This window comes from Bos taurus, chromosome 2 (genome assembly GCF_002263795.3).
Source record: "Bos taurus isolate L1 Dominette 01449 registration number 42190680 breed Hereford chromosome 2, ARS-UCD2.0, whole genome shotgun sequence".
Classification (NCBI taxonomy): domain Eukaryota; kingdom Metazoa; phylum Chordata; class Mammalia; order Artiodactyla; family Bovidae; genus Bos; species Bos taurus.
The window spans coordinates 65,334,301-65,348,612 of NC_037329.1; the positions used below are offsets into that span (position 1 = coordinate 65,334,301).

The 14,312-nt window shown below is 33.3% G+C and overlaps 1 protein-coding gene across 3 annotated transcripts in view; it reads right to left on the minus strand.

The window, feature by feature from the left end:
- Positions 1–983: 983 nt before the first annotated feature.
- Positions 984–14,312, minus strand: part of SLC35F5 (solute carrier family 35 member F5) — a 41,868-nt gene continuing 28,539 nt past the window's right edge. Inside the window, 4 exon segments of one of the 3 annotated variants that reach the window (NM_001101242.1) lie at positions 984–3,571; positions 6,321–6,407; positions 6,948–7,102; positions 9,749–9,839. In NM_001101242.1, coding sequence (NP_001094712.1) covers positions 6,332–6,407; positions 6,948–7,102; positions 9,749–9,839 — 322 coding nt within the window. In that variant the 3' untranslated portion in view covers positions 984–3,571; positions 6,321–6,331. 3 annotated transcript variants of the gene reach the window in all.

Sequence of the window (14,312 nt, forward strand, 5' to 3'; positions counted from 1 at the left end):
ACAAAAAAATCACAATGAAAATAAGGTAATCATTAAAATGAGTTAAAATTAAAATAGAGATTTCAATTATCATGTACTCTTGGTGCCTGATGGCAAAAATAAAAAAGTTTCATGTTAATATAACAATAAATTCTCGGTGGTCATTATTTGCTTCAAATTTATAATGAACCCCTTTTCTATCTCCAGTTTTTTAAAGGTTCCCAATATTTAAAAGGAAATCTCCTATGGAGTATATATAGAGTATGAACTATGAAATACTTAATTTTTCCACAGATGAATGAAACTAATAGTATTAAAAAGGAAATGGGGTGGGTCTAAAACCTGCAAGTCTATGTAAAAAAAGTACCTCAATTTATCTAAATGGAATCTTTGGTACATGACATACTAATAAAGTAGAACCCTACCTTCAAATTCTGCATGTATGCCTTGTCACTACTGAAGAAAAGTCAGCACACAATTATGCTAGCCATATAAATCTGCAGATGTCACAGCTAACAGTCATTTCTGTTTTTTTTTCACTCTTCCTATAATATTATTTAGTAATAACTATTTCAAAAAGAAAGTAGGCAGAAATGATGCAGGATTACAACTAGAATTGCTTGATATAAAAATAACATTTCATTTATTTGCTAATACGATTCTGGGAAATATATGTTAAAATTAATTCCTACTTTATCCTTCCTTAAGGACATTTTGCTTCTTCAGCCAGCACACTGAGAATTAGTGTTACAGATCTTACCAAAGTGCCTGACGAAAAACCTTGGATTCCATAGCAGTCATACCTTGCAACCCCAAATTGGCTCTGCACGACTGACTATAAAGCATTAGCATTCTTTCTGAAATAAGACTGTATAATTCTGAGAACATTCATTTTACCTTGTGAGCTCAATTCTATAGAAAAAATGAATTTTATTTGTTCCTTGCCAGTGGAAAAATCAGTTTAAGGGGTTAATCAGGCTGATAGAAGTCAATTAAAAAAATCATTTTTTTAAATCAAAATTTATTTACAGGAATAATTATAGGTATCTTATGTACCCCTAATGGCTTTTTTAAGCTTCAAAGTGTTCACCTAAGCTTTTAAGGCTGCCTCGCTTTTTGGTTTTGTTTTAGTAGAGATTCTGATGTTCGTTTAACACATAGTACAAAACAGCAGACTCCCTTTCATCAAGGTCATAATTTGAAACATTATACAATAATGGGATTTAAATTATGTATGGGAAGAAAAGTAGAAGACTGAAACAAGATATTAGAAATCTCTATTTGGGTCTTTAGATTCAGAAAAATATAATCACAGGCCAACACTGTTCCAAGAGATGAAGGACGTTAGCGAATACTTCAGTGTAGCCTCTCCCAATAGTTCCAAAGGTCCACAATGTGACTGCTGTCACATTCTGACAGAGCCCTGTTAGCTCGATTTCTAGGTAATCGCAGCATGGAAGTAATCTACCATAACTATTTCTTGAGAAGATGAACCCTCAACTACAAAGATGCAGGAAGGAAGTCCTCAACTGCTCATTTGCACTGGTTACAGTATTCAAATATAAAAAACATTGACATAGATATAACTAGGAGAGAAGATAATACTGCAAAGCAGTAGTAATTCATACTTTCAGGGAAGCAATAATACTGCTTCCTTCTAAAGAGGCTGTTCATTGATAAAAAGCATAATAGCCAAATGGAAGAAGACCTCCTCAAGATTTTTCCAATATATTAACAAGGCTTACTACTTCTGGAATCCTGAGTGACAACACATGATCTGTATGGCATATGAACACAGAGCACATGGACAACTAAAAACTTCTGACTTCAACTTCTTTTCCTACCATATTTAGAGAATAATTTAAAGTTTTAATTTCACTATCACTGTTTCAACTATTTCATCCTGTAATTGCCAAGAAGTACTGGCAATGGTCCAAACAGCAAAAATAGAAAGTAGAGAGGTATACAGATAATAAATTTCAACCAAACTTAGTCTTTGAGTAACTGAAATGTTACTTCAGTAGTTCTTCCCAGGATAAAATTTCTTAGAAGTCCACATTCTTTACACGCCTTTAACCTGTGCCAAGCTAACAAAATCAATTATGATTTTCAGCATAAGATTTATTGGTGGCACCAAATAGGAGAACAGATGTCTATTTTTTAAAATTTAATGTTAGCAAGAAATAATCTTTTAAATTAATGTAATATAAAAATTCTCAGGACAAACTAAACTTCACTTTAGACTTATAGTAACACCAAAGAAATTTTAAGATTGTGAATAAGACAAACTGAAGCTAAGCATTACAAAGGGAATTCTTAAAAATCATAATTCTTTGAACTGAATCATAATTCAATTCTTTAGAAATTCTAAAGAGAAATGAACTAGTCTCACAAAACTTGAGAAGGAAATGGGTTCTGATTAATCAAAAGACTGAATGGATTCTGGGACATACATTAATCCTCTGAGGTCTACAGTGAGTAAAGTCCAGGAGCACCTGCACAATAAGGATGTAAGTCTAAGAGTTAAATCAGGAGTATTTTATACTTAATTTAATCTTGGTAGAGGAAAAGTACAACTGTAATTTTTAAAGTAGAATTTCTTCTTGCCTCCCTTCTTTGGTTTTTAATCATAAAAATTTATTTAGGAAAACTAAATTATTTTAAAAAGAGGCATCCAGTTCTAGAACAATTTTGCATATTTATATATGAAAAAATCAGAAACCAATTGGTAGATCTGTAATACACACACACATATATATAAACATTTTATTTTAATAATACTTTATCACTTCAATTTACATCATTCCATTATGAAAATGTTCAATTGAAGAGAGGATATTTCTTCAAAACTCTAAATAAGCAGAGCTTTATCAATTAAATTTACAGCATTACAGCCTTTAGAAATACATAATTCTTCATTTTACAGTAATACTTCCCCTTTAAAAATTCATCATGGTTTGTCACAGATTTAAAGTACAAGGCACCTAATGCTATGAAAGATAATACAGTATATGCAGTGTAAATGAAACAGATCTGTCAAACATTGATTCTTTTAAAGTCCTACCAAATTTGTGTGAACATATTTGTTGCATAAATTAAACACTTTTTGTTTTGTTAATTTGTAATATTCTACAAAACTCAAAAATATAATTCGTACCTATTATAGGCAGCTTATTTTAGCATTTTACCTGTAAGAAACACTGATCTATGTACTTAAAATGATTTCTGAAAACATTTTCCTAATATAGTCCAGCATTTAACAAATAATAAGTGAAAATAAAGTCTTCAGAACATTAAAATTTTATTCTTTGATTAGTTCAAATTATTTCATCAGTTGAATTCCTTGAGATGTATAAGGCAGGTTGGTCCTTTAGATGGACTGTAGACCGAAACTTCCTATAACTGTAGTGGTATGTACACAGCTACATAGCAAAGTACTTCATTATGAAAATGAAGACAAAAGATATGAGGAAAATATGTTTTAGAGTTCCAAAGAACTGAAACTGTTATTTTTCAGACTAGGCACTGAAACATTTTTCTACAAAAACTTGCCAGAGATTGTCTCTTCGCTGTATACTACTCCATCATCAAGCTAAAAATAAAAACAAACACATAATCATCATTAGATTACAACTGTCATTTTTAATTTTCTAATTTATATTTTAAAAAGCAAATTATCTTAACATTGAAATACATATCAAACAGTCTATATACTTAAATAACTGGATACCAGAACTTGAGGTGAGTACTAAGAACTGATGTAAGTGAGTTCTACGTGTTGACTGACATCTGAAGCTATTTTAAGATCACAAAATAACAGTTTTATTCATAATACATCCTATCATTATCCCTGTGGAGATAAAGACTCCTGCCTAACCCAGTCTACCTTATTCTACTCTATTATAGTCTATCTTCTTTAGTCTTCACTATCTTCCTTTTATCCTACTCTCACTTCCAAAAATTTCTGGGTGAGAGTGGGTATGAATGTGAATATGAAAATGATGCACAGCATACCAGGGAGGGAAAATGCATAAATTAAAGCATTAAAAAGATTTAAAGAGGGACTTCCCTGATGCTTCAGTGGTTAAGAATCCACCTTCCAATGCAGGGGATGCAGGTTCAACTCCTGGTCAAGGAACTAAGATCCCCCATGCTGTGGGGCAACTAAGCCTGTGCCCTGCAACTAGAGAGCCTGTGCACTCCAGAGCCCAGGCACCGTATCTAGAGAGAAGCACAAATGCCTCGATGATAGATTCCATGTGTAGCAACTAAGACCCAACATAGTGAAATAAATAAATAAAGTATGTTCTAAAAAAGCTTTATATAACTATTTGCATTTTTAAAAAATTTAAATACGGCAAAATACATATTTAGTTCTACTGTCTCCAAAACCTCAGGAGAAAGACAATAAAGGGATTTTTTAAGGTTTAAACCACATGGACAAAGAACAGAGACAAGAATATAGCAGCTAATTCTTAGTTAGCAATGAAGAAATACAACCAGGTATCTCTGTAGGGAGAGGTAAAAGAAACAACTAAAAATAGGTAGACTACAAACGTACAACTAAAAAACTAAAAAAATGTACAACTAAAAACGTACTAAAATTGGTACAAAGTTTATAGAAAAAGGCAATTAGATACTCAGATGCCGTCCCTTCACTTTTCACAGCTAGTCAAGTGCCTCTTCTCTATCCCAGGAGAAGATCTGAGGTTAATTCTCTAAATGCCAGGCACAATCCTACATAGTTCAGGAAAAATAACATTTATATGGTCATAACTTGGTAAACACTGATAACATATCTATCCAAACCACACCGTAACTATCCTGGATGATGAGGATGAAGGAAGGATACAGGGTTGGAAGGCAGGCAAGTGGAGTGGGAGCAGAGGACGGGGAAGCTGAAAGTAACCTATCTCATACTGCCATAGTGGGAAAATCAACTGAAGATGCCTGAAACTGAAAAATCAAGAAATAGAAGTATAAGCATGGTACTTAGATGGAGAGGAAAATACAGAAATAATCAATGAGGAGTTTAAAGGGACTCCTCAGGGTGGGAAAAAAAGTGAGAGCAATATAGGCAGGGCAGGAGACAGCTGCACTGAACAAGAAGTCTTATAGAACTCTAACTCTTCACACTATTGCATGCATAGCCATCCTAAGAGTAAAAACTAGAAGAAAAAGGGACCAATCAGGGGTTCCCTGGTGGTCCAGTGCTTAGGAATCCGCCTGTCAATGCAGGGGACACAGGTTTGATCCCTGGTCTTGGAAGATCCTACATGCCATAGAACAACTAAGCCCGTGTGTCACAACTACTGAACCCGTAGGCCTAAGAGTTCTGTGCTCCATAACAAGAGAAGCCACCATAACAAGAATCCCATGCATCACAACTAGAGTAGCCCCGACTTGTGGCTACTAGAGAAAGCCCACACATAGCAGTGAAGACACAGCAGCCAAAACACAATAAAACTCTTTCTGTCATGTAAGAAATATAAAAGATACTATTTCTTAAAATTAAAACAAACAAACAAACAAACTGTTCTTGAAACACTGTTAAGAGAAAAGCATAGTCAGAGAATCAGGATATGTTGGATGAATCATGCCAGTTATGGTAAACACACACATGCATAGAGAAAGGACTGGATATACTTGGTAATCACTTATTTGGGTCAGGTACCATATTTCATGTGTTTTAAACTTACCAAGTATTCAATACTTCTAACAACTTTGTGAGGGAGGTTCTTCTGCAACCCCACTTCACAGAGAAGAAAACAGGCACAATGAGGTTACGAACCTTGCATAACGTCACACAGCTAGTACACACAGAAGCTGGAATCGGATCCCAGGCAGTTTGACTCTAGAGTTGGATTTTCTCAGCCTCTAAGCTGTATCAACTCTCAAAAAAATTAATTATAGGAAATTGATTCTGTATTTGAGCAATACGAGAATAAGAACCTGGGCTTCCCCAGTGGTTCAGTGGTAAAGAATCTGCCTGTCAATGCAGGGGACACGAGTTCGATTCCTGATCCGGGAAGATCCCACATGCTGTGGAGCAACTAAGCCTGTGGGCCACAACTATTGAGACTGCTCTAGAGCTCAGGTGCTGCAACTAAGGAGCCCAGATGCTGCAACTACTGAAGGCTGTGTGCTCTAGAGCCTGTGTTCTGCAACAAGAGAAGCCACTGTGATGAGAATCCTGCATATGGCAACCAAGTAGCCCCCACTCACAACTAAAGAAGAGCCAGCGCAGCAAAGAAGACCCAGCACAGCCAAAAATAAAAATAAATAAACATTTTAAAAGAATAAGAACCTTATTCAATACTAATGCCCACTAACATACAAACCTGGAATATAGCTAACTAGCGCCATCCTCCTGAGAAACACCGTGCATAGGAATGAGACTCTCACACTGTTCACTGTCTTCTGGAACCCTTAAAAAAAAGACCATAGTTAGGAAAGCTTTAGACCTGAAAGGAACTTTCACAAATGATCTATTCCACTGGCTAATGCCTGAGGTCAGACCTAGGACTAGAGCAAGACTGCTCAACAAACTGTCCCAAGTTCTTTACAGAATGTAAGAAGTTCTTTACATTCTGTAATGTAATGTTTTAGAGAATATAAAATGCTTTCTCTCTTGAAAAAAAAATGAAAAAGAAAATGAGGCAATGTTACCATATTTTATTATGAATTTTGTTCACATCAATAAATTTTTTCTACACTTAAATTTGTTACAGCAAAACTGTAAGCACTTTGATTTCACCTGTTAATTAAAACATTTTTTTAAAAAGCAGCAGTTTTGAAGAAACTATCCTATCACCCATAGATGTGAACAGATTCTTTTATTTGGCATTGTATATATAATATTATAATCTTTTAAAAATTCTTCATAGAATCTCTAAAAGCTAGGTCAGCATGGTATGATTCCCATACTTGGCAAACATTTGAAAAATTTATATTGGAACTTAACCTACTTCTGAATTCGATGTTTTCTGCATATAAAGGCAAAAATTCTTCTGATTCCCACCATCACAGGATCCCAATTATTGTAATGGCACAGGAGAGTTGCAATAAAAAATGAAAAAAATACAGGGATAGCGCCTGCAAAAAATAACCAAGAAAACTGCACCTAAAAATAAGAGATAGGAAAAAAGAAAAAAAAAAACCCACAATTATCATTAAGACAATTTTCCCTTAAACACAACTTTTACATTTGTGATAACGTGGACAAATAAATTAAAACACCAAGAAAATAATACTAAGCACTGACAATATATTAAGAATGTTATTATTAAATATAAGGATTTACTTATACTAATCACTTGCTTCAATTACCAAAAAAATAACTACTTACTTAGAAAATATCCTAAAGGAAAGGCAGGAAACCATGCTTTTCAGTTATTAGGCAGAGTACACCAGAAATAGAATTATGAATTTTTAAGCATCTGTCTTACATATCACACTGCCCATTTGTTCTTTACTGATTACTGACTATTCTCAAGTTGATTCTTCTCCTCTAGTTTCTGAAGTCATTTTTTTTTAAATTCCCATTTATAAAAAACTAAGTTATGCTATAGCTGTGATATTGTGTTATGTTATGGGTCTTTTCTTATGACAGTACTGAAAACAGATGAAACTCTTAAGTGAAACTTTGGCAAACAATTTACTGATGAAATACAGCTTAAAAAGAAAAAGATTCCAAAGGAAATCACAAGTAAAGACTACAAAGAGAAATACTTTTACTAGGAAATGTGAGCCAAAGGAGACAGGCAAAGCCTCAAAGGTGAGGAGCTCTCAGATTGCTAATCCTGACCCTTCAAACCATCATTTTACCTGGATCATCAAGAAAATTAAAAATAATGAGATCCCATAAAGTTACCAAAAAAAAAAAAATTATTTCCTTTACCACCTAGATTCAACTTAGGATCAAAAACAATTACCAAAAAAGCCTACACTGATTAATTATTGAGACTCAGCTGCAACACACTGGTAGTTTGCTTTCAAAATAATGATGAAAACAGTAACTCCTATCTTTAAAATAGGGAAGAAAAACTGCTTATCCTTTCTAAGTATTAAAGAAATGAGGTATAGAAACAAAGGCAAGACTCCCTCTTGTGGGAAACATATACTATTCCTTTTCATATTAGCTTTAGTCAGAGTAAAGTATTTGTGAAAATAATTATTTATTTATGAAGGACTCATAATGCATAACACAAGGAAAACCACTAATAAATTTCAGCATGCACATTCTTCTCATATGGTACATATACACAGGCTGAGTCAGCCTAACACCTAGCAGGCAGTACTAAAAAGTCTTCACATGGTTATCAAACTATTGGTGTAGCATATTCTTGGAATATTTGCAGGATATTTAATCATCTAGAAAAAACATGATGAATTTAAATGACCCAAGAACAGAAAAAATACAGCATAAAAAAACTTATGACTAATTAGAGCTAAAAACGCAAATATAGTTGACAGAATGATATCATGACTATTCACCTAAAAAAATCCTACTGAAAAAACCAAACTTCATAAAGGTAGGTGAAACTCTAGATGACTTTTACAGGCAAAGTTCACTTTTAACAATGCAGTTATTTTTATGTTGCCAAATAATAAAAAACTTCTAATTTGAATTCCAGCAAGCTATGAGGACAATTTTTTTTTTTTTAAATGAAGACATTTATTAACAATGAAAACTGCCCAACTAAACAAAAAAAGTCTAATTTCTGAATATATCTGAATATAAGTCTGAATGCAATCAGGGATGCTTCCTATTATATCAAATAGCAGTAAGTTAAAAACAAAACAAAACAAAATGTATCTTAAGCACAGTAAATAAAGTTAATGAATGCAAAATTTTTCAGAAACTATTGATATCTATAAATACCTTTCACTATTAGAATAAAAAAAAACCTAAGAAAGTAAGTTACTCCCACTATGTTTCTATTGCAGTTCTGGGACACACCCTGCTACTTTTTCCAGAATGTTTCTTCTGCCCTTAATTCCCACCAAAGGCGCAGCCTACTCATTTAACTAAATGCCTGATGTGCAATCAAGAAGTGACTGTCGGTGTGTTTTTCTAATCAATTATATATACATATATTTTCCCTTCTGTTTTGCCTCCATCTTAAAATATTTGAACAAATTACAGTATCATTTACTAAAATTAAATTCGCTATTACAGGTCTTCTTAAAAATCCAAAAATAAAATTAAACTTCAATTTTTATTTTTCAAATCTTCAAAAAAGCTGATTTTTCAAAATATCAGTATGGTAAAGTTCATTTACACAGCAGCTACCAAAATCGTCTGTCTGATAAGCATCATTTCCCTAGTTTCACTAATTTTGGTTGATATTCAAGATTATGACCTGAAGATGTAGAAAGGCCTGGATATTATATGATGTATGATTTTAGTGTTATATATATTTAATAATATTCACATTATTTGAAAATCATGGTATATGAAGCATAATTAATTCTCAATTACAGAGATTTCCATTCTTAACCACAGTAAATAAATAATATACTGAATCAGAAAACAAAATTAAATAACAAAGAATTGTTTTTTAAATAAAAACTAAATGTGACTAAATTACAAAGATGACCATTTCTTTGGTACTTTTTATATCTCTATGTAGTAAAACAGCTTGGAAGAGAAGGCACCAAGTATTATTCATGGTCATCTTTATAATTTAGTCACAGTCCCTTAACTTTCATTATTAGCTCTGATTTAATAATATACTTAAAATATATAGTAAATAGTTTGCCTTACCTTTTGCATACACATGTCAGCTATTATGGATAGAGGTATTGTAAGGCTTAGTGCAAGTGTGCCTATCAATGATGAGGTAAGAAAGCAGCCCCTAAAAAAAAAGCAAAGAAAGAAAATATACGTTGCCATACTGAAACAACAAAAGAACCAACAAAAAACAATGACCCCAAATTATCTATCCTCGTGGGGGGGACTTCCCTGATGGTCCACTGGTTAAGACCTCACTTTCCAATGCAAGCGGTGCAGGTTTGATTTCTGGTTGGGGAGCTAAAATCCCACATGCCTTGTGTACAAAAATCCAAAGCATAAAACAGAAGCAATATTGTAACAAATTCAATAAAGATTTTAAAAATGGTTCACATCCAAAAATCTTAAAAAATAAAAATTACCCTACCATATAGGCAAGAGAGATCAGGATAAAAGCTTACGATGGATTAACATAATAAAAAATACAGTTACTAAGATAATTCTCAAAATTCATCTTTAAATATTAAAAATCCAATATATAAATATACAAATTTCAAAAGATTTTATATTATTTTCTAAATCTGCTTACAGATGATATTCAACTTTGGATGTGTAACTTATATTTTGTTAACACTTTTTATAAAACTGTCAGAAGAATTCTTAGTTTTGTGATAATGACACTTAGATAACAAAGGAAACAGCTATAATAAAAGTTCAGGACAATAACTTATAACAGTAAGAAAGTGATAACCAACAGGTGAGTCTGTCATTAAAGCAAAAATATCTTGCCCTCATTAAAAATTAAGTACTCTTTAGATGTTTGTTGCTCTTTTGGTTTGGCTTAGTATCAGAAAAAAAAAAAATGAGTATTTTTTAAGGATCTTTCCTTGCTGTTTTTCATTTTTCTAGTAATTGATGTAACCAAAATATAAGCTCTTCATTTTATTTTCACATTGAATTATCAATGTTAGTATCAAATTCTGACATACCAACTGCATATAATTTTATATAACTGAATGAAAAAAATGAAGAAAAGCATCGTATTGAATAGATATTGAGTGTATAAAAATTAATTATAAAGCTGTAATATATATACAGTTAGGACTATAGAACTATGGAAATTATAGGTAAGTAAATTCTAGCTGTTAGGGTTAACAATATTGTCCTGAAATAAAAGAGGCTAACTCTTGATAATATCAATAACCTCAGATATGCAGATGACACCACCCTTATGGCAGAAAGTGAAGAGGAACTAAAAAGTCTCTTGATGAAAGTGAAAGAGGAGAGTGAAAAGGTGGGCTTAAAGCTCAACATTCAGAAAATCAAGATCATGGCATCTGGTTCCATCACTTCATGGGAAATAGATGGGGAAACAGTGGAAACAGTGTCAGACTTTATTTTGGGGGGCTCCAAAATCACTGCAGATGGTGACTGCAGCCATGAAATTAAAAGACGCTTACTCCTTGGAAGGAAAGTTATGACCAACTTAGATAGCATATTCAAAAGCAGAGACATTACTTTGGCAACAAAGGTCTGTCTAGTCAAGGCTATGGTTTTTTCTGTGGTCATGTATGGATGAGAGTTAGTTGGACTGTGAAGAAAGCTGAGCGCTGAAGAATTGATGCTTTTGAACTGTGGTGTTGGAGAAGACTCTTGAGAATCCCTTGGACTGCAAGGAGATCCAACCAGTCCATTCTGAAGGAGATCAGCCCTGGGATTTCTTTGGAAGGAATGACGCTAAAGCTGAAACTCCAGTACTTTGGCCACCTCATGCGAAAAGTTGACTCATTGGAAAAGACTCCGATGCTGGGAGGGATTGGGAGCAGGAGGAGAAGGGGACAACAGAGGATGAGATGGCTGGATGGCATCACCAACTCGATGGACGTGAGTTTGAGTGAACTCTGGGAGCTGGTGATGGACAGGAGGCCTGGCATGCTGCGATTCATGGGGTCGCAAAGAGTCGGACACGACTGAGCAACTGAACTGAACTCTTGATAAAGTATGTCACTTTAAGTGTTCAACAGAGGCTGGACAATTAGTTCTTATCAATGTGGTAAAGAGAATTCAAGGGATAGCCCGCAATTCATAAGCTTCTCTGTGAAAAGAGTATTTGGGGATCAAATATTGGGTTTAAAAAATTATTATTGGTCTTTTCTTTTTTGGCCGCACAACTTACAGCATCTTAGTTCCCTAACCAGAAGCAAGGCCTGGGACTGGCAGTGAAAGCACTGAGTTCTAGCCACTGTATCACCAGGGAATTCCCTGAGGTTTTTTTTTTTTAATTATTTATTTGGTTGTGTCAGGTCTTAGTTGTGGCATGTGGGATCTTTCTTTGTGGCTCGAAGGCTCTTCGTTGCAGCACGTGGGCTGGTCTTTAGATGTGGCATGTGGGGTTAGTTGCCCCACAACATTTGGGATCTTAGTTTGCTGACCAGGGATCCTAAACACGCACTGCCTGCATTGGAAGGTAGATTCTTAACTGTTGGACCACCAGGGAAATCCTGGGTTTTTAAAATACATTTGTTCTTAGAAATTCATAATGCAAAGTAACATCAGACTGAGTCTGAGATGAAGTATTAAAAAACCCATTTGACTTATAGCAGGTTTCCCAATTTAGCTGATGGCTGAATTCATTTGATCTATTATCCATTCAGGACACTTCAGGAAATGCTGAGACAGAGGACTAGGTGGATAACCTCACATCTACACTAGAAGTACAGTATATGGAGCTAATGGTGCACTTGAAAAATTTTTTTAAATAAACAATGAGTGACAAGTACACATCTCTAATTTCCAAAAAAATTTACAACTGCACTTTTAAATCTTTAGTATGCTACTCCGTACATGATTATATATATGCTAAAGTTAGTTGTCTATTTATAGTTAACATAATCTTGCCTTCCTAAAAGAAAAAAATCATCATACATGTAGATTATGACTTCTGATTTAATTATTTTTAAGATATAAAATTATATAAAACATATAGATATGCTTCTTATAGTTGTTTTGAGTTACAATAACACCTAGAATTTAAGGGACATGAAATTTGTTCCATTACAGATTAACTTACTGCTATTGAATTGTTACTAAAAGTATTCTTAAGTGCTTGAGTATAGAAGTATATCTGAAAAATAAAACTTTTTTGAAGTCCTGAAAAATCCAGCCCAGGTAGCTTTGATCATAATATATGACTTTGAGTGTTCAGTTTTTTCAACAACAAAGATTCAAATACACAGTTGGGAATATAAACTGTGTTCCTTCTGCGGAGGATATTTTGTAACTCTTTATCAGAATCAGAAGTCCATGTGTTTGATTCAGTTTTTTTCAGTATTTATCCTATAGAATAATTACGTGTATATGCAAAAATATAAGGATGCTTAATACCATATAACTTTCAAAGCAAGAGACTACAAGCAAAAACATCTCTCAAGAAGGAACTGGTAAAACACATTATGTTCTATGCATTATGTTACATAACAGATTGGAGCATAACAGATTAGAATACTACACAGGCTTTAAAAAAATGAATCTAGTGGCTGATATGTAAGGATTTACATGACAACAATTTGTGGGAACAAAGAAAAGTAAAGAATGATATCCATAGTTTTCATGTTAAAAATAAAACAAATTGGAGGGGGGAGATCAAGAGATTGATACACACTTCTGTATGTACAGATAATTTTGTATGGTAGAAGGCTAAGAAATTAACAGTGGTTGCCTTTGAGAAAAAGAAATGAAAATTTGGGGTAGAAGACAAAGATTATTTTTTCATTATAATCCATTTTGTACATTTTTTAAATTTTAAAAAAGTTAAATATAAAAAAGAATACTTCAAAACATGTTATTTTATTATTTGAGTAAAATTTTCCAAGGGTGCAAACTTAGAATGCTCACATTAGAGAGCTTACATATGTCACAACTTGTATTTATTCATCCTCAAAGCCTACATTAAAATCTGCTGGCATAATGAAACTCTATCCTATATATTTATTAAAAATAAAACTCTCAATAAGGAATGAGTATTTTAACATTTGAAAGTGGCACTGTCCATGTTTACTCTAAGTCTTAATGTAATACGAACCATGCTAAACCTTTCTCTAGTCCAATATCCAAAATTTTTTAAATTATTTCTTTCAAATATGTAAGAACTCTTTGCTTTGAAATTTTCTAATTTAAACTAAACTTAGAATAGTACAGAATATAAACTTCTATTAAAATACAGTGAGTGAATAATCATTTAAAGCATAGGGTTCACTGCATTGAACCCTCTCAAACAGCCATCAAAAATGGCTGAAAATCAACAATTCTCTATGGTTCAACCAAGAACACTCAAAACATCACCAGTAAGTAGTTTTATCAGCTCAGAACCAAGAGTGGAAGGAGGCAGGAGAAACGATATAACAAAAGAAGTGACAGGATAAAAGAACAAGACATATGATACATATTAATACACAAAAAAGGTAAGTCCTTTTGGTTTAAAAAAAAAAAAAAAAAGCAAAAAAAAGCACCTAAAATAATTTGTACAAAATGAGGAAATAGATTTTGATACCAAAGGGTTCTAGATCAACAAAGGAATTTAAGATAATTACATACATTG